This window comes from Toxorhynchites rutilus, chromosome 3 (assembly GCF_029784135.1).
Source record: "Toxorhynchites rutilus septentrionalis strain SRP chromosome 3, ASM2978413v1, whole genome shotgun sequence".
NCBI lineage: Eukaryota > Metazoa > Arthropoda > Insecta > Diptera > Culicidae > Toxorhynchites > Toxorhynchites rutilus.
This window is the reverse complement of record NC_073746.1, coordinates 22,792,006-22,814,145: the sequence shown is the minus strand read 5'-3', so window position 1 is coordinate 22,814,145 and position 22,140 is coordinate 22,792,006. Positions and strand designations below refer to the sequence as shown.

The following is a 22,140-nucleotide window of genomic DNA, read 5'->3' as shown; positions in this document are numbered from 1 at the left end:
AGCTTGATTGATTCAAGTGAGGGGATCCTGTAACATTGCAATCAATAATAGCTCGGGTGCTTATAAAAAAATCAGGTGTATTGCTAAACTGGAATGGTTCAAACTTCTGGTAGACAAATATGACAGAAAACTTTGATTGGGTTTTGCTCAGTTGCTGTATTGGCACATAGGACAACTATGCGTAGAACAGCGGTAAAGGAAGTAGGTTTTTCAAAAAGATGACATTGCCATGATGCATAATTTTAAAACTGTCTTATATTACGACAATTATTAAAAGAACATCTCAATAGTCCCACATCCCACATATTCCAAGCTGGATTTTCTTTTGTTCCTTTCTAGAAAATGTCCTGTCTGCAGCAATATAAAAGTGTCTTTTATTCAAATTTTGTCTTTCTTTATTTTATTGTACGTGTCGATACCCTTGCCTATATCACACTAATTGAAGCTTTTCAAAAGTGGAAACAATCAACACGGTGTGGAATGAACCTAAGAAAGCTATTAGGTAAATCGAACAATAATAGTTTATAAAATGACTTTTGTTTCCTCATTAGCTTAAAACATGCTCAATCCATGCTCACATTTATGTTCTATTCCAAGTTTTGCAAAATTCCAAACAAATTTGTGCCTTTCCTAAAAACACATTCACACTTCCGATACACATTTTATGAAATAAACGTTACAATTAATCAACATATTTATTCTCTAGATTCGCTTCTAATATCCTTTTGTTTTTTTTCCTACTTGGACAAATCCAAATAATGATAAAAAATCACGCATATTCCATCCAAAAAATTACTCTTAAGAAAAGTGGACTAATTCCGAACGGCAACATTTTGATTTGGTTTGATTTTTTCGTAGAAAAAGTCTTGCATTCCGCTCTTACCTGGGGTGCGAAGCTTCTTCTGGACGAAGTGGAACTGCTCCAGCGCGAACTCGTACAGTTCGTTTTCCATCTGCCACACCGTGGACTGCTGAATGCTGGCCACTGTTTCCGGCTGTGGGTCGATCTTAGATTTGGTTTTGCGAAGATGCGATTTGTTCGACTTGAGGAAGTGTTCCGAGGCGCCTCTGTATAACCTGTTGCGTATACGGAACGTTTAGGTGTTTTCTAGCGTCTGGAGTGAAGGCAAACGGATACCTACCTGGGCAAAGCCAGTTCCAGCAAATCAACAAATTCAGTCATCTCCTCGGTAACACCTACGAGAAAGTACTCGTTAACAAGGTTTCTCTTCGCCTCCTCCAGAGCCCAGGTGCTTCCGGGCTTCCAGCACTCAGCAGCGTGACCACAGAAGAACGGTATCTGGAGCCACATATTCGTCGGATCACAGTCAGGTTTCTGCCGGGCCACGCATTCGTCGAATGTCATTGTGTCTCCGGCACGATGACGCACCAGATGTGGCCGATAGTCATCGCCGTACCGTAAAAAGTAATAATACGAAACCAGACGATCCAATGGCTTGCGGATCAGATTAATGTACAGCGGTTTAGGTGCAGGAATACCAAGCTTGGAAAAATCTAAATAAGCTAAATGGCCATGGTAAAAAGCGGGCTTCATCGCCTCCCAAGCGGTCACATTGCGAGCGAACCGAATCTGATTCGGCAAGGACATTACGTGCATGTTGGCCGAAATGTTGACGTGGAGCACGTGGAATGCATTTTTTCGACAAAGGTCGTAGGTGAGATTAACAAGGCTGGTGCTGCCAGTTTTTGGAACGCGATTGTAAATGACTATCAGCTGCTCATCAAAATTGAGAGCACTCAGCGCAGTGTTTCTTTGATTGCTCATTGTTTGCCAATGATGAACTTTGCTCTCCAGCAGCCTATCTGTATCTGATGATCAGAAGAAAGGTCCAATAATACGCATAATCAAGGAAACAAAACCATTCACATACCCGAATCATAGTGGACGAACAATCGTTCCTCTGAGCCATATTTTGATGAGGCAAACCAATGAAACAGCACAACGAATACCAGACCGGCAGCGATCAATACCAGAAGGAAAAAGTACTTCGTAGTTATCATAGCCGCCGCACCTTTCTGCGCGAAATCGTTGTTTGTGACTAGTAATGTTGCAGCGTTTTGGAAGTGGTTCCTCTTCTCTCGCTCTGCTACTAAAGCTAATCACATCATGTTGTGATAAGCGGTTATGTTTTCGTACCACAACGAATAACAAAATATACATAAATTTTCGGACAAACGAAATCAATAAAGATTAGTGTTCTGGGATTCACTATTTTTATTGACGTGTGATGATGTATGTAAACTTTTCTACCACAGGCTAATGTTGTTTACAAATTTAATGTCACGCAATTGACAGCATAAGCAGCACAGCATAAAACCACTTGTGCTGTCGGTGATTGAATCAACACTGGTATAAAAAAGATATGTACAGAGATTCGCCTCTAATTCTTTCCAAGGCGCGTAGAAGTATATCCTAAGGTGGGCCAACTTGCTAAAACCACTCTTCAGCCATCTTGGAAGTCTACTGTGTTTTGTTTGTAAACAAAACACAATACGCTTATGCCCAAGCTCGCTCGTGATCAGTATGTCTCTTTCACACTTCAAGGAAAAAAATCCCCTTCTGCTTTCTTCCGTACTGTTTTCATATACCGCTCCCCTAACCAACTTAGTGACGAAACGGCCTCACCTAGTACCATAGACCCGTCTTGATTCTTTCTTTCTTTGTTTTTAAAGCGGACCTTACACGGTCAAATTTATTGACAATATGATGACATTTGAGAGCATAATGACAGCTGAACATGGCCGACAACGCAGAAATCCGGATTTTCTGATTTTCGGGCATCAATATCGTGACATTTCATATGGATGCATGATGATGACGTTTTACCTCACGGACTTCCAGACTGAGTTGCCAGATTTGCAAGCGGGCATTTAATATTTGTTAGTCTTTTTTGCGATTGCAATTAAAATTTATAAACCTCTGAAATTGTAGGAATCATAAATGAAAGCTTTTGGTTTGGAAAACTGATACAGTAATTTACATTTAATGCGACATGCCGAGGAACCACTCAGTGTCGCATTGGAGGCGATTTGACCTGTAATTGGACATTGAAGATGAGAGTGGTACAGCGTCGACGTCTGGCGGCGAATTTCAATGTGGGGCCATAATTTGGGCCCGAACTCGATGTTTACAAAAATGTATAACTAAACGTGTCGCATACAGGTGTGTCCAATTAGAAAAATGTCGCATTAAATGTAAATTACTGTACCTAAAAAAGCAAAATACAGTACTTTTCGCGATACAAATCAAAACCTCAAAGTAAACTGACAATGTGATGGCGAGAGAGTGAATGAAAATTAACAACGTCTTAGGAATTTTTTAACATTGAACTCGGTCATTCTTTGCGCTAGCGAGCGGGGCAGCCACTTTAGTCTAAGTTGTGTGTTTCTTCATACTCCGCTATAAAATTTGGAGAATGAGAAGATCTGAGAAAATCACAGGTGAAAAAAACATCACGTGTTAATTCAAGTTACAGTAGAATCCCGATTATCTGCGAATAGTCGGGATGATGTTTAAACATAGAAACTATTTTTTATCAATACAGAAATAGATACAGATACAGATAATCGGGGTACAGATACAGATACAGATAATTGGGGTTCTACTGTCATAGTCTTATTTATCGAATAAAAACATTTGCTTGCAGATAATATAATTTGCATATATTTTCGCAATCTAAAATAATCTGGCATCCCTGAAACTGAAAGGATCAGTCTGTATTTGTGAAGCGAGTATTATGATGTGTTTTTGAGAAGGAAAAACGAGTTTTAAAGTGTAAATTATGAATGAAAATTAACTTTTCCAAATCAAATTAGTATTCTATGTGAATGCAAATCACTTTTTTTCTGCAAGTGGTGAGAAAATCCCATACAAAAATTATATCTGAAACTGACGTTATATAATAATAATAAATTTTGGTAGGAATATCTGAAAATTCATAGAAAATAGGTTAAGTTAGAGTTAGGACTACGCGCTTCAACTAATTAAATAATACCAAGTAGATATTTTCATTCAAATTTTACCAATTGAAAATTGCCTTTTAGCCTTATAATCTAATGGAGAATAGTTTGGATCCCAAACTCGAATGTCGTCACTAGCCATCGCAGATATTTTCGTTGTCTCGGGTTGAGGGCGATATTGACCGTGTAAGGTGGCAAAATATTGATTGAGGTTAGATCGGATGTCGAAAGCCTAGCTGTCACGATATTGAAGACACTTATTGTCAATCAGTTTGATCGTGTAAGGTGCCTATAAGGCTAGGCGCAAATTGAGAAGCGTATAGCGCTCGTAAGCGAACGCGAGACTACCAACACGACTCATACGTGCCACAAACGTAGCGTGGTGGAGCGTATATTGAGTCGCAGTTTGGTGGTAATAACATGCCACTCGCATACAATGAATGATTGACACAGAGTTGCGCGATATATTTATTTACTAACACAATCACCCGACCAGTACAGCCATACAGTGTCAAACCCACGGCGCTATATGATTGTTCACCAACACAACTACCACAACCGGCATGACCAGCAAGAGAAACTGTGGTTCAGCCACAGCGTCGCGCGAGTCGTGTCTCACGAGCGCTCCACCATCTCGCGTCATCTGGCCAATTTGCGCCGTATAATCTGTTTTCATTAGCCACAAAAACAGGCGCTATATCGCGCCAAGTTACTCGCGCTATATGCGTCTCAATTCGCGCCTTGCCTAAGAGGCTTTAAACTTTGCAGTTTATTCGCCTCTAAGCTCGCTTCTAATTGGACAGACCCGTAATGCAACACGCAAGCATGCTAGAACCATGCAAGCATCTCGGTACAATCGCTGTATCTGTACCGACCTATTTCACCGTTGTACATGACTACAGTTGTACTGTGCGCAGCGCCACAAACGGTTAGTGGTAGGTAGCATGAACAAACTGAATCAAAACACTTGGTAAACATTCTTTTTATTGACTTTCTCTTGAGTTAATAACTCAGATTGGAAACTTGTTTGTTGTGTTTGATAGTTCAGACGCTAAATAAAGAACTTTTTCATTGAAAAATGTGGTGAAAATTGGTCGAATTTCTTATTGTCAGTTTGACATGTGGTGCAATGTACAACCAAAGTATGTCTGTCATGCTACGATGGTACCTGTACAACGCTAGTACAGCTGTATGTCTGTCCCTGGTATTATACTGATAGTGATTAGGCGTGGTACACAAATTACATAATACTTATGACAGACATACAACTGTACTAGCGTTGTACTTCGAGAATTGTATGTCTGTCACCATGTGCAGCGCTAGAACCATGCAAGCAACTCAGTACAATCGCTGTACCTGTACCGACCTATTTCACCGCTGTACATGGTTACAGTTGTACTGTGCGCAGCGCCATAGACGGTTGGTGGTGGGTAGCATGAACAAACCGAATCAAAGCACTTAGTAAACGTTCTTTTCATTGATTTTCTCATAAGTTAATAACTCATATTGGAGGCTTTTTTGTAGTGTTTGATAGTTTAGACGTTAAATAAAAACCTTTTTCATTGAAATATGTGGTGAAAATTGGGAAAATTTCTTATTGTCAGTTTGACATACGGTACAATGTACAACCAAAGTATGGCTGTCATGGTACGATGGTACCTGTACAACGCTGTACACGTACAACGCAAGTACAGCTGTATGTCTGTCCCTGTTATAACGTTAAAAATGCGAAAAATTCTCATATTTTAGCTTTTATTAAATATTGAAAATGCTCCCGTGACCGGGTGGTTAGCGTCACATATTATCATGTCGGGGATTCAGTTTCGATTCCCGTTCTGGCCTAGAGATTTTTCGTTAATGAAATTTGACATGCTTCAACTTCGATAAAAACCAACGCATAAATATGGGATCATTTTAAAGCTTCAACTTTCATGTTTAGGAATATTGGACGTACACAACCTTTAAGATCTTTACACCACATTTCTTCTATAAATCTTTTATTTGTACAGGCTCAGTTACATAAGTTTAAAGGAGCCAAATTCAATATGAAATTTTAGTTCTGAAGCAATTTTTTTTTTACAATTTTGGTTATTCTACAGTTAATGCCATGGCAAACCGATTATATCGATTATATCAAATTAAGCCGCAATTCGGTATAATAAACATCAATTTTATTATGTACATTGTCGTAAAATATATGTAATCCGCATCATATGCGTATATTACGCTGATGCAGTTTGTGTGTCGTATAAGCGTATAATTTAAATCGATTCAGTACTTTAGTAAATCTTGTTGTATGCTGAAGGAAATCATGAAACAGTAAATCATATTAGATCCTAATAAAGAACATATTACATCATATTGAAATGTTAATGAAATGCTGATGCACTCGAAAGTTTTAACGGCTGTTGAATTAAATTTCGGATAGCCGCGCGAGATAGCTGGTAGATGATAATCAATCTGTGCCATTTTAAACATTCATATTCCACTCCCAACACAAGTCAATCAAACAATTATTATTTCTACAAACATAAATACTCATATATGAAAATGGCGATTCGTAAGGTTATAATAAACATTTCACGAAAATATTTTGCGCCATTTATTTTTTTTCATGTCTGTAATAAATCATATGGGTATGGCAAAAGTCGTATTTGGTGCTTTGACAATTCATGAATATATTCATATTAGATCGCAATTCAATTTCAACATAATCGCTATTATAGCCGGTCAAAGTTGCTATATTCATCCAAACAATTTCGGTAAGCATTTGCCATGTTTGTATATGGCCTCCACTTTTGCATGCATATGCCAGTTAGGCGCATTATATGCCAACCAAATTTTAGGGCATATAATGTTATATATACACTTGTTATGCGATTTAATGTTTGCTGGGAAGGTTCTTTTCACTAACGCTCCTATAGGTCTCCGTGCAAGAGTAACACACCAATAATTTTTTTTTCAATTTAGTATTGATTTCTCATAATCCGGTGTGATTAAATGTTTTGTATCTTCGTGTAAATGTCCAATACTCATTGAGACCAGTCGCTACTACTAATCACAGTGAAATTGTTGTTATTTCGTAATAGTAAGGTCAGTGCTCCCCCGGTAGGACACATTCAATCGCCGTGTCCCCCAAGCCGGATATTATGATATCGGAGGAAAAATTAATGGAAAAGGCACAGAAGTGGCAGCAGCTGCAAACGGATTTGCCGAGAAACGTAAATTTGGATTCGTTGACGCTCAGGAGGAAGATATGCCGCCGGAGCATATACGTAAAATTATACGCGACCACGGTGATATCACCAGTGGTCGCGTATTGCCACGATAAGCGGGCTTATTTGGGTGCGCTGAAATATATGCCACAGGCAGTGATGAAGTTGCTGGAAAATATGCCAATGCCATGGGAACAGTTCCGCGAAGTTCCTGTGCTTTATCACATAACGGGAACGTTTACGTTCGTCAATGAAATACCCTGGGTTATCGAGCCGGTCTATATTGCCCAGTTGGGAACGATGTGGATTATGATGCGCCGTGAGAAGCGAGATCGACGTCACTTTAAGAGGATGCGTTTCCCTCCTTTCGATGATGAAGAACCTCCGTTGGATTACGCAGTTAACGTGTTGGATGTTGAACCATTGTAGGCTATTTAAACTGAGCTGGATGCTGAGGATGATTCGAGTATATACGGGTGGTTTTATGAACGTCAGCTGCTGACTGGAACTCCGTACGTTAATGGGTCTACATATAGGAAATGGAATTTGACATTACCACAATTGCTTTGTCTCCCAGGATGAATTTACCATCAACATTTGCTAAAAGAGCTAAAGGCGGCATATTTACCTAGGCTCGTTGATAACAATGGACATTAATAATCAAAGTAACAAAAAACTTACATTTCGTTCGTGCTTCAGGTCCAATTTTGTAAACACTGTTTTTTATTATCACTGACAAATATTTGAACTGAACGAACGCAGAAATTAAAATATCAACAGAAATTGAACGAAAAAGGTTGCCAATATATATCGCGCGCGACTCGACATGCTTGGTTATACTTATGACAGACATACAGCTGTACTTGCGTTGTACTTCGAAAATTGTATGTCTGTCACCATGTACAGCGCTAGAACCATGCAAGCAACTCGGTACAATCGCTGTACCTGTACCGACCTATTTTTCCGCTGTACATGGCTACAGTTGTACTGTGCGCAGCGCCATAGACGGCTAGTGGTCGATAGCATGAACAAATTGAATCAAAACACTAGGTAAACATTCTTTTCACTGATCACTGACTTTCTCTTGAGTTAATAACTCAGATTGGGAACATATTTGTTGTGTTTGATAGTTTAGACGCTAAATAAAAACCTTTTTCATTGAAATATGTGGTGAAATTTGGAAAAATTCTGATTGTCAGTTTGACATACGGTACAATGTACAACTAAAGTATATCTGTCATGGTACGATAGTACCTGTACAACGCTGTACCCTTACAGCGCAAGTACAGCTGTATGTCTGTCCCTGGTATTAAATCGAAAAAGTTGATCCGACCTAAGTTGTCGGTGTATGCTAGTGTGTATGCTCCCATTTGATTACACATGCTCTCAACTTTTGTGCGACATTCGTTAAGTTGGTTTCCATCCTAGGTTGCCTAGTGTGTTGATGGCCTAAGATGTACGTAGATGTAGTAGACAACGAAGTAAAAAACAATTTTTTAATTTTTCATAGATTTTGTGGGTTAACACTATTTTTTACCAATCAGCTCAATAGCAAATCTAACTAACACTATTAATCAGCTTAAATTTGTTTCGCGGAACGTTCCTGTTGGAACCTTCTGTACAGAGATATTTCTGCTTCAATGAAAAATTGCCCCTTCGTTTCTGATGGTAAATATTTCAAGAAACAGAAACCGCCGCAAACCGAAAGATAGTTTTGAAAACTCCAATAAATTCTGTACAAGTTTAATTTGTTGCTTTGACAAAAAACAATTATTTAGTGTTTTTGTAACATATACAGAATTTATAGGAATTTTCGAAATCATTCGGTTTGCGATGCGATCATTGTTTATTGAATTATTCATCATCAAAAACGAAGGAACTATTTTCAATATCTCTGTTAGGAAAGATCCTACAGGAATATTCTCGGAATCAAATAAAAGGTTGTTAATAAGGTTAGTTGGTTAGACCACAAAATCTTTGTAAAAAAAACTCAACCCAACTTTTTCATGTATCGTTTCTAAATTCAACTTTTTTTCCGATGGTTCGCAATAACTGAATCCGAAGCCTCAGATTTGATTGCCTGATTTTGTTGAAAACTTAAACAGCTCATCCAGATTACGACGTTCATGATAGAAATCGTCCGAGATTAGATTCACAAATTATTTTTTTTTTAAATTTATATTTTTATCAAGGCTCATATGGCGTTAGCCTGACAGGGCCGGGAGTTCAATATTTTGACAGTTTTTCTTATTATCTACCCAGCAAACATCAAATCGCATAACAAGCGTATATATAACATCATATGCCCTAAAATTTGGTTGGCATATAATGCGCCTAACTGACATATGCATGCAAAAGTGGAGGCCATATACATACATGGCAAATGCTTACCGAGTTTGTTTGGATGAATATGCAACTTTGACCGGCTATAATAGCGATTATGTTGAAATTGAATTGCGATCTAATATGAATATATTCATGAATTGTCAAAGCACCAAATACGACTTTTGCCATATGAGTATACAGACGATTTATTACAGACATAAAAAAAACAAATGGCGCAAAATATTTTCATGAAATGTTTATTATAGCCTCACGAATCGCCATTTTTATATATGAGTCTTGATGTTTGTAGAAATAATAATTGTTTGATTGACTTGTGTTGGGAATGGAATATGAATGTTTAAAATGGCACAGATTGATGTAAGGTGGAAACTGCTCCGATGTGGGTTCGAACTCCTGTCGTCTGGATTATCAGCCACCAGCTATCTTGCGCGGCTATCTGAAATTTAATTCAACAGCGGTTAAAACTTTCGAGTGCATCAATATGCATTAATATGTTCTTTATTAGGATCTAATATGATTTACTGTTTCATGATTTTCTTCAGCATGCAACACGATTTACTATAGTACTGAATCGATTTAAATTATACGCTTGTACGACACACAAACTGCATCAGCGTAATATACGCATATGATGCCGATTAAATATATTTTACGACAATGTACATCATAAAAGTTATGTTTATTATACCGAATTGCGACTTAATTTGATAATGGTATATAAAATCGACTTTTTACATTTTATGCGAATTTATATATACGCAATACATACTTTGATTGATATTATATGCGATTATGATTTATTCGGGTTTCTTGTAAGATTTGGCACGTGCAAAATTATGCGATTTAATGTTTGCTGGGTATGTTAGTAATCAAGACGGGTCTATGGTACTAGGTGAGGCCGTTTCGTCACTAAGTTGGTTAGGGGAGCGGTATATAAAAAATGTACGGAAGAAAGCAGAAGGGGAATGATTTGCTTGAAGCGTGAAAGAGACAGACTGATTACGAGTGAGCTTGGGCACAAGCGTATTGTGTTTTGTTTACAAACAAAACACAGTAGACTTCCAAGATGGTTGCAGAGCGGTTTTAGCATATTGGCCCACCTTTGGATATACTTCTAGGCGCCTTGGTTAGTAATATGATACCGATTACTCGCGGTTGGCTCGAGGTTAGTATTACAAGTGTTCTCGTAATTGGGATGTTGCTGTCTCCAATGCTCTGTACGTGTGCCCGACATGGGATACTTCCTATTGGGATGCAGCTGACCATTAATCAGCAACGCCCCCCTAGTCTGTACTAGTGGATTATTATAAGAAAAGTAATCTTTGACGTCACAGGTTTTGTTTATGTTAATGTAAGGTCTTCTTCTTCTTCTTTTTGGCTTTAAGAGTTCTTAAGAGTAACTTTTCAGTTCATTCGCCTCTAGCAAAATGTAAGGTCTCTTCCCACCTTACTTTTTTCATCTTGACGATTTACCACCAAAAGCACTAAGAAACGAAAATAGTACATTGGCAACACGGAAACCTATCGGTACATTTGAGACTTCATTATACCACTTGTGCACGAAACCGTAAACTGAGTCAGAGTCCTTAAGAAATTATTCGACGAACAGTTCTTAAGAGGCTCGCTTTTATTTTGTGTTCCACACTTGATTTTGTGTAGTTATTCTCGTTCGATCGCAGAGAAGCATTATCTTTAATAAGTGCATATAAAAAATGAGATTATTCTGTTAACTTTACTGTGCCAGAGAACGTTTAACGCCCTTCGTGTTCGCTCGACACATTCTAACCTTAAAATAAGTATCAAAACAAAAGAGTAATCCTCTCGGAAGTGTTTCCTTCAAATCGTCGGAGCAAACAGAATGGCGGCAGTGATTCGTGTTAAGCGTCGTGTAGATGAGGACCCTCTGAACGCGTTTGTGCTGAACTGTAAGAAACGTAGAGTTGATCTTGACGATGGCTCGCCAGCAAGCACATCGAATAATGCGGAAGAAAGTTCGACGGTGCTTAAGTTTGCAGGAACATTTGAGAAGGTAATCAGGAAGAAATTAGATTTGTAGAAATTATCTAACAGATTTCTTTTGCAGGCTGATAACATTCCCACACATTTGCAACAGCGGGTGACAAAGGAAGATGCTAAGGAGGCAATATCCCGCGTTCATCGACCCTCGATTCTGTCTCGCAACAGGCAAGCGTCACGACAAACGACACAGAACAGTCGGTTCCGGATCGTGAACTGCACCCGATCACTCGACCAGGACAACGGTCTCGGTGGAACGACCATCGTGGATGTGGAGTGTGCAACTGCTGACGCATCATCCGCACCTGCTGACCAGTCTGCTGCTTCGACCAGCAAGCTGGAAACAACGGAGAAACCCGCGACGCCGAGCAATCGGGAAGAGGAGGGATACGTATACGATCTGTACGTAGCGGATGAGCTCCAACAGTCAACCCACATCCCATACATACCGGACAATCTGGAGGATATCAGGTTGGTTGTGGTTGAAGATTTGTATTTCACATTTTTCTCATTCATTTGAAGCCGCGTGTGACAATGTACCAGGATAAGAGAATAATTAAAGTGTATTCCTAAGGGTTTAGAAGATAGTTACTACCGTTCAGCTAAGACACCTCTTCTGTAAAATAGATGCTCTCATAGTTGTTAAAATCAACGCATACAACATAGTTATTGTTTATTTACTTTTTGCAAATATAGAGAATGAATAATTCAATACTTTTCTTCTGTGTTGAAAAGTATTTCCACCAAACGGTCTGTTTTTAATTGTACAAAAATTGAGAAAAATATCCATTGAGGGCGAGTATTGAATTATTTTTTCTCAGTGGGTTTCATCCAGGCTGCACTATGCGGATTCGAACTCGCCCATTCTGAGCGAACTTAATATTTTGTTCAATCAAGTCTGGCTGTCGTGATGGTTGCAATTAGTGATGTCCGACTTTTAAAGTTAATCGTTCATCAAGTTTACGAATATTTTTCAGGTGTTCGTTATTCGATTCGATTTGATTTGACCCAAAATACTCTATTATTCACCACACTGAGAGTAAAAATTAGACTAATTTTACAAATTTGCTAGAATTTTGTTAATCGTTATGAATAATTGTATTTTTCTCGTCTCAGACAGCGCATCTTTCTTTCGATGCAACGCAAACTGCTTTACTTTCGGGACCTGCTACATTGGAATCGTGCTATTATGATTGTATTATTAAATCAAATAACCTTTTTTGGAAAAAAGGCAAATGAGCTTTATTAGTAGTAACGGTTGTTTTTTATACTTTGATTCTTCCATAAACATTGGCCGAAAAGTTATTTGTATCGCTCTACAGTTTGTTCCAAATTCTATTTATATAGTATTTACTATACCACTTCCTACCAATATATCTGAGAGTTTGAAAATATATGAAATCGTTGGCTTCAGGAAATGCTCTGTTATGGTTTAAATTACTAAAACTAAAAACTGCACAATCGAGCGATTTTGAAACGGTTTTATTTAGCTTGCCCTGTAATCTGTAAGTTTGTAACATATTTGTCTGTAGCTCTGACCCACATTAATAGAAATTTGACTCCCTTCTTGCTGACCGATTGATCTGGAATTTCGAACACACCTTTATCTCTGTAGTCTCTGTAGTTATTATAAAACTGCGTATTTCATGATCTTGAAAATCCAAGATGACGGCCGCTACGAAATGGCGGTTCACATATTTTCTCAAAACCTCATCAATATGGGTTTTCCAAAACCCCATCAATATGGGGTTATCAAATGAAAGGGCTTGACTAGTAGAATACGGTTATTTATGAAAAATGCAAATCCAAGATGGCTGTCACTACAAAATGGCGGACTACATATTATGTCAAAACTCCTTTAATATGGGTATTAAATGAAAAGGCTTGACTAGTAGAACACAGTAATTTATGAAAAATGCAAATCTATGATGGCTGCCACTATCAAATGGCGGGCTGCATGTTTTCTCAAAATCCGATTAATATGGGAATCATATGAAAGGGCTTGAATAGTGGATCACAGTATCATGAAAAATCCAAATCCAAGATGGCCGCAATCACAAAATAGCAAATTACTTTATTAAACGGGTTTATTCAGCTTGAATTGTTCGTTTGTATGTTTGTATGTCTGTAGGGTTGTCTCACATCAATAAAAATTTGATCAATAGGAACTGACCGAATTTATAAAATACCTTTATATCTGCTGTCATTTTAAAACTGCTTGTCTTGAAAAATTCAATTTGGCCGCCGCTACAAAATAGCTGATTCCATATCATCTCAAAAAAAAAGGTTGATTGAGATATGTGTATCAAACGAACGAACTTGACTTGGAGAACACACTATGTATTTTCTGCAATCCACTCAATATCGGTATCAAATTAATTTTTTTTACTGATAGAATACAGTACAATGGTTTTATTGTAGAGAAATATTCTAATGAAACAGGTAATGTACTAAAAACTAGAAAATGAAATAAGTAAAAAAAAACTTTAAGTTATACGGTTTAATTGTGATTAAACATAATAATGTACTAAAAGCTAGAAAATAATAAGGCAAGTAGCAGTTAGCATTTATTACGTCTCTCCTTCATTAGTCTAGGGCATTGATAAGACTAAAATAAAATCGTGGGGCACGTTGGTGCAGAATATTTAATCTAATCCCGGATTCAAAGCCCCTTTGAAAAAAAGACGAATGTCGTAATCCGCGTTGACGGCATTGAGCTCCGTATTACGAAATGGGGTAGTAGGCATGACAATATAGGCTTGCAGAAGAAATGAACACAAATTTAAAATAAAAATTGTGAATGAAAATTATTTTTCCCAAATCAAATTAGTGCTCTATGTAAATGAAAATCACTTTTGTTTGCAAGTAGTGAAGAAATGTGATACACAAATTGTGTCTAAAGATAATTTTATATTATAATGGTAAGTTTTGGTAAGAATATCTTAAAATTCATAGGAAATTGTTTAAATTAGGGTCAAGACAACGTACTTCTAGTAGGTAAATAACGCCAAGAGAAAAAAATCATATTTATTAAGCAATTTAAAACTGCTCTAGGCCAACTAATCTGATAAAGAATAGTTGGCCTTATACAAACTAATGTCGTATTCAGATGTCGACACCATTCCGCCGTCAACGCGTATAACATGTGCTTATCATTAGAAAACTGATTTCCGGTGCTGAGCATACCTAACGCAGCTGTATCAAAGATAACGTCGCAAAATGGACGCTAAATTCGGGTACGATCCATCAGAAAAGTTAAACTGAATCTGCTTCTTTCAGTACAGAGTTTTGCACATGAACTCTGTTTTTGAGCAGGTATCATAAAAATTTGGATAGCACTCGTTTCGCTAAGTCCTTCTCATATTATTTGGAAAATCCTACTAATATTCCGGTCATTTCATCATATTATCAACATTCCACATGTACTCTACAGACTCAAATGTATCAGTAGTTCACTATGTCAACACAAAGTTCAGTTTATGCTCAAATATTACGAAGCTTAGAAGTTGAAAACAATGATCCTCCACTACCAATGGAAGCTTGATCGCTCAATGTTTATGCGACTTTCATGAAGAATACATATTTCAGTGAAGAAGTTCGATTAAATGGAAAAATATTTGACATAACCATTTTATGAATAAACATGGAGTACTTAAAATGATCGGAGAGTTTAAACATTCATTTTCAGGCAGAAAAGATTTTTTTTTTTGAGAATAGATCTTGATGTATTTTAAAACTAAATATAGGAGGTTGTTTTCTAGACACGATCGCATTGTTGACGTAGAACTACGCTGTAGTTTAATTCAAGTAACTGCGGATATTATTTTATAATGCTTTGAAATAACCATTCTACCAGTTTGGTCGCCCAGAAATGTTTTTTTTTATTGTAGAGTCGTTTGACGATAATTGTTTGATGATTCATTCTTGTGTTCGCAGAACAATACATGCTCGAGATAAGCGCAGTTGTCATTCTTAGTGGATAAAGTTTTGCTACTGGCAAGCGAAACCAAATCACATACAAAATTCCACAACGATATTTACTTTCTTGGTGGCTAAATAAGCGAAATAAACTATGTCTGCACGCGAACCAAAATAAATTAATGACTTATTATAACTTATCGAATAGCTTGGTATTCCCCAAATGTTTTTTTGGTGCACAACCTCAACACCTGCTTCACCATTGCGTCAGTTCAATGCATTGATGCAATGTCGAAGGCACCAACGAAGCCTTTATGATGACAGAACGCGAACAATGTTAACTGCCTGTAAAAAGGCTGAATTTTTTGCTCAGCAGAGGTTCATTACTAATACCCTAGCGTAAATAATATTTACATTCGGGTTATGAAGCACGCACGTACGCACACAAATATCCATATATCGATGGCTTGAAGCAACTAAATATGAAGAATGAAGTTTACCTCAGCAAGATCCACTGTTTATACTCTAGGCAAATATGCTTCTTCGTTCTTCTTCTTTTCCTTTGTTCACGGAGACTTGACGTCTTACGATTTCCCTTTCGTTGCTCGTCGATAAGTTGCTCGTTATTAACAGCTCTGTTCGGGAAAGCACACAAATGGACAGAACAAATGTGTGAGGAAATGGGAATGCTTCCAATTTTCATCAATTTAAACCATATACAGCCTATGGGATTGTAATGTATAGCATATCAAACAAATCTTAGGGAATCTCCGGTTCGCTTGGTATGTAAATCGCCAGAATCCGTTCACGACAAAAATAGTCATTAACGTTAACTTCATTTCATAAAAACGTGACCTGTTTTCTGATTTGGCACCCTTAATGAAAGACGTAGTTCTACGTCAAAAAAAAAATTCAGCTGGACCTGATTTTACCATCCAATTTCGTTACAATTTTCACTGTCAGCCTAGTGAATGTGATGGTGTAAAAATAAATTGTGTACTTGTTTTGTAATGTCCAAACTTCCAAACAAAATTTGCGACCAGTGATTTGACTACCTTGAAAGGGATCCAATGTTTATGAAATATGTTACCAGGTTATTTTTGGTTCACTGAAAGCACAATTCACAAAAAAATTCTTACGATCGAAAAGAAACAATCGATTTTCACGACTTTACAATGGGTACAATGAATCGATCAAAAAAATCGGAAATCGGAGACGAAGAGATTGATCTTCCAAAGATCGATGCAAGATCGCCCAATCGTAGATAAGATAACACGAATCTTTGCTAATGGTGAAAAACAAGAATATGATAATGAGAATTGTGATTTTAGGTGGTTTCCATCATGTGTATTAAATTTCAAAAAAATCGGAAAGGATCGCGTCAAAGTTGGCTGTTTTTGGCATAGAATTGCTCTACAATCAAAACACCTCTGAAACAATTCAAACTGCAGAGGCCGTATCGGCGTTTTTTCGCTGGATTTGGATCGATCAATCGACATAAATTGTTCGTTCACTCCGATTATTGGTTGCACAGTATTCGTTCGATTAATAATCGATTTTGGTAGAAAGTACAGGGCGGAAATCACGATTTTTACTAGAGATGAAACGGATATCCGGTAACTATCCTATCCGGCCAACATTCACTATCCGACCGCATACCGGATAGTAACCTAAAAATCCATAATTTCTCATTAACACAAAATAAATAATAACAAAACAGCCCATTAACATAGATTATACATAATTGAAAATGGGGTTTCATTACTGAAATGCTTATAAATGCTATGAAAATCTCAGAAGATTCATCGCGAATTATTTTAGTTAAGGTAAATGATGTTGGTTTGTCCGATTTTGGATGTTTTCACGCAAATCGATTTTTCTTCATGAAAATCACATGTCATCAAGACATTTGTTTGGATTTGTTGAAGAGCCCCAAGATTCTAGTTGCTAATAATACCATAAGGCGTCCAAAATTTTCATTTGTTTTAATGTTTTTCTGACGATTTTCTTCAAAGAGAAATTATCATCATAGTTTGTCCACCTTTGATAATGATTTGTCCGAGAAATTATCACCATTTGTCCGGTTTTTAGAGATCATCATTTTTGAATGAAAAAAAAAAAATCGAATTTTCAAGTGGATGTTGCATTTCTCACTGCTTGAGTTTACGGTCATCATATTGATCCATTCATAATTTAGGCTTTCTTCAGAATATTGTCTTTTCTTGGCCATTTTAAAGGTGAACAACACTCAACACAGAGAAACTTCATTTCTACTTTTCTGCTGGATCAACATCAGTGAATCGGACAAACCATGATCAGAATTGAGGTCATTTCGATGCATTAATTACATGATTTAGATATATAAATCTGATACAAATGGTGTGTAAGCATGATGTTTACAAAATTTATATGTTTTATAATCCAGAAAAGATCTAAATGCGTACCAAATGATCATCTGGTGGTTGATTAAAAGTTAGCTCAAACGAGGGGCGCATTGACACCAATAGAAGGATTGGATTTTATAAACTTTTGAAAACATGTTATTTTATGAAACATGTAAATTCGTGAAAATATTCTATAGAACTACTGTAAATCATGAATAAAAATAAATTTTATGCATATGTTTTGAAACCTTTGAATACATGATTTGACACAGGTGCGCTGAACCAGAGCATTCAAAAAGCGGACAAACCAAGATAACGTTTTCGACTGGACAAACCAACATCATTTACCTCACTCTAATCCGATTTTCTGCCGGGCTGTTTCAAAAACTCCAAAATAGTCTGACTTGAGCTTCGGGCCCAAAAAGATTGACATTTGGTAACCTGCATCTTCTCATAAGTAATTGAAATGACTACCCAGTCCAGCGTTTAAAGATGCTCTCAAGTGAGGTAAGTTCGGTGTTCTATGTGCAGTCTCATTCTTATCCGAATAATTTTTTTATGCAGTAGTAGTACTTACTCTTTCTCGACCAGTATTAAATTTTTTTCAGAGTATTCACAACAAACTTTGCATTATAATAGAAAATCTGCCGCTGCCGGATATCCGGCTATCCGGCTATCCGACTTCGAAGCCTGCCGGTCTGGCCAAAGTACTATCCTTTTCATCACTAATTTTTTACTCCACTGTGCTTATAATAACCGTTTAATTATCACCTTCACTTTGAAATCTCACATTTTATCTCGAAATAAGCAATGCACTAGGCTAAAAATTTGCCTGCAAACATTAGAGCTTGCTGCGATATTTGCAGAATTACAGTGGATTTTGTAATGCGCTATGAAAATCCTGTTTTTGGCACTTTTTGAAATCGATGCAAAAAATTCAATATTTTTTTTTCGTCAAAGTAACAAGTTATCCTTGTGCAGAATTTATTGGAGTTTTCAAAACTGCCTTTCGATTTGTGGTGCGATGGTTGTTTATTAAATTATTCATTATCAAAGGCGAAAGGGTAATTTTTCATTCAAACTGAAATATCTCTGTGCGGGAAGGTCCTAAAGGAACGTTTTTGGAACCATATAAAAGCTGGTTCATAGGATTAATTGGATTTGCTGTTGAGTTGGTTAGCGAAAGATTGTGTTAGTCCAAAATATTCTGGAAAAAACTAAGAAACATCGAAAAATCATTTCTTCCCGATATTGTCGCCCACTTCAAAATAATCTAATACCTAAAAGATGTAGCTTTAAAATGATGCGCGTCCTATCGATATGCGTTGATTTTTCACGAAGTTACAGCATGTCAACTTAAAATTTCCGACTTCGCACTCTGTTCCTCTAATTTTTTTGTCGAGCGTATATAAAAAAAACATGTTTTTTGTCAAACTGTATATAACAGAGTCTAACATTAGATATAATCGAATTATATACAATCTAGTCTGACCTGTATTGGATTGATCAATTAATCAACGATTAGCGGACATCACTAGTTGCAATCGTTATTTTTCAATTCACAAGAACACAAGAACATTTCGAACAGATTTATTTCTAGAAATAACTTTCCATATTTGGAGTCTGCTTTGGAGTTCTGTGTTAGAGTGTTTATCTTTCGAGCATTGAGGTTATTTCGGTCGTGGACCTAAACTTATCACAAAAATTGAAACAAGTAAAAACTTCTTATTCACGGATAAAACATTGTATTCGGAACATCAAAAGAGGGTCGATATAGAAGAACCCCACCGGCGAGTAATCGCGTTCTATTTTTATCACCTCTTTTCCCCTTTTACTTTTTGCAGCGTTGCCATCCATGACGATCCACTGTTTTACGCTCTCCGGAACGATGCTGACGCAGATGGCTCCTCAGCCGGTGAGGAGTCGGAGGATTCTAACGATGAAAATAACTGGCGAAATGATTATCCAGACGAGGACGAGTATGATGACTGTGACGGGAGCTTCGATGAGCAGGAGGGCCCCGTGAATCGAGCGATGTGCTGTTTCAAATTGGGTTGGTGCAAAATTGACTACAAAAAAAAACATTTTTTGTGTGACGATTGACATGTTTCCGGTTTCCAGATAGCGAAAATGAATTATCTTCATCTGATGACGATTATTTCGATGACAGAGATGAGGGCATCTATGGCGATGATGTCGATGACGATGATGATAGGATACGGGTGAACAGAGCCGATGTTGAAAACTTCGGAACTGCCTATGCTAAATATAAGGTTCGGCTTCTGAAAGGTGGATATGATGATTAAATTCGCTATGTATAGATATTCCGTTGGAAAATAACATGATATGAATGTACGTTATAACATAACTATGTAAACATATACAACTTGCGTTCTGCTGTTAAGATGACCAACCATGAATGATCGTCGCTGTTCATGCTTCACTACTAAACCACAGGTCGTGAGTTCGAATCTTGATTCTGAGGCGACTTTTGCGTGGAGGGTGGGGTAAACATACGAATAAGTTTCACACAAAATTGTATTTATCCTTGGCAGGTTTCCATGTTTAGACAATTGTTCTTCTATGAATACGTCTGAACTTTAGTAGCGCAAGGTAGATTGAAGTTCCACATAAATCCATTCGTAATTGACGATTAAATTCCATTCGATTACGATTCCGTCAGTGGAAACATATTTTTTATCAGTGCACATTTTTCAATTCCTCTTTTGCACTAACAATTTTTGTGAATGGCAGTGGTCCATGTGAGTGAAGTTTCTATATTTCTGGTTGATACACAACCGGATCCCAGAAGATCGTGCCTACTAAAAGATATGTCAAAGCGAGAAATCCATAAGCACATTTCTCGATGGGCCAAATTCACCTACTTTTCAGTATTGATCGAGCTAATAATTTTATCAACGACATTCTCTATATTGTTAGAAATTCATGAAAACATTGTGATTTTCAAACCCATTTTGCATCATGAGTAATTCTGCACATATACAAAAATAATACCAACTGTCAAAGTTCGTTGGGCGAACACCAGCCGAAATAATGTTTCGCTAGCCAAGTGAAGATGTTCGTGAATATAGCAAACTCCATAGAGAAGCCATGTCATTTGCGATCGCATGATCGGTGGTTCGAATCTTCTCTCGTGTATGAATTCCCGTCTTTCATCCTGGAGAAAAGGAGGAGGAATGGTTTTCATGAAAAAAATAAATAAATACCCTTGCTATTAAGTGTTCAATTTTAATCCACTCCCATGATTTCAGTTGGTCAAAGGCAAGGTATAGTAAAGTCAACTTCCACGCGGACTGATGCTCAAATCAAATTCTGATCCGTACTCAAACAAGACAAATCACTTCGACGACACATTTTTGTTTACCATTCTGTTATCTATCCATTGTATGGTGGAAGAAGCAACAGGTTTTGGAACTTTTGATAGTAAACGATCTTTGATAAAAAAAACGAAATTATTAATTTAGTTTCGGGTTCAATACGTGTAACAAAACCACTTGCTAATTTGATAAACTATAAACGAATTCATCCCTCCCCCTGTTATCCACATGGATATTTTTTCCATATTTTTCATGGAGTTCAGTTTAATTATGTAATAACAATGCTTTTTTTTTAATAAAGAACAAACTGGACATTGCTGAATAAAAAAAAAATGAGTGGGTTATATCTATGATATAACCGCAAGGTTCACGTGGAACTACCTTAGCTTAGCAATCATTCGTTTGTATTGATTAAATTCTTGATTGAATGAAACAGTTTCCAAATTCAATTGAGTTCAATATATTTGCTCTGTGAGTGAAAAAGTCACAGGAAGGTTGTGTCCGAGACACGACCGCATAATTGACGTAGGATTCCGTTAGGTTATCTGTTGATTTTGGATAATTACATCGTTAAACTCTTTGATAATGATTAGGTGAACCTGAAAAAGGCCGTTTTGTTTGGTTGTTGGGTTTAGTTTGTTCATTCCACCAGTGTTTAACGGGTGATGATGACAGAAGAATGAGAAACAGTCGTTGGATGGTGCGTATCAAATAAGGATACCGAAGTGGAACGAGATATGATGAGAACCGCCCTCTGTGATCCTAGACGAGATGCCTCTTGTGATATGTATTGATGAAATAAAGAAAAAAAATCACCAATGTAATATAAGATAATTATTAATACCGAACACAATTATCAATTTTTCTTATCAGGAAAAACATGTTACTTTAATTTAGCGAAAATATATTTGAAATGGGAAAGGTAATTTTCTTTCATAATTT

General features: G+C 37.1%; 2 protein-coding genes across 2 annotated transcripts; one reads left to right on the top strand and one right to left on the bottom strand.

Annotated features, from left to right (window-relative positions):
- Positions 1 to 352: 352 nt before the first annotated feature.
- LOC129779346 (heparin sulfate O-sulfotransferase) lies at positions 353 to 2,420 on the bottom strand. Its single transcript, XM_055786759.1, has 3 exons — positions 1,893 to 2,420; positions 1,143 to 1,830; positions 353 to 1,077 (listed from the first exon to the last, which is right to left on the bottom strand). The coding sequence occupies exons 1-3, from the start codon at positions 2,020 to 2,022 to the stop codon at positions 813 to 815; spliced, it is 1,083 nt and encodes a 360-aa protein (XP_055642734.1). The 5' UTR covers positions 2,023 to 2,420; the 3' UTR covers positions 353 to 812.
- Positions 2,421 to 11,087: 8,667 nt separating this feature from the next.
- On the top strand, positions 11,088 to 20,246 carry LOC129776546 (probable RNA polymerase II nuclear localization protein SLC7A6OS). The gene is made up of 4 exons (XM_055782254.1): positions 11,088 to 11,571; positions 11,626 to 12,029; positions 19,705 to 19,913; positions 19,982 to 20,246. The coding sequence occupies exons 1-4, from the start codon at positions 11,401 to 11,403 to the stop codon at positions 20,164 to 20,166; spliced, it is 969 nt and encodes a 322-aa protein (XP_055638229.1). The 5' UTR covers positions 11,088 to 11,400; the 3' UTR covers positions 20,167 to 20,246.
- Positions 20,247 to 22,140: the final 1,894 nt, after the last annotated feature.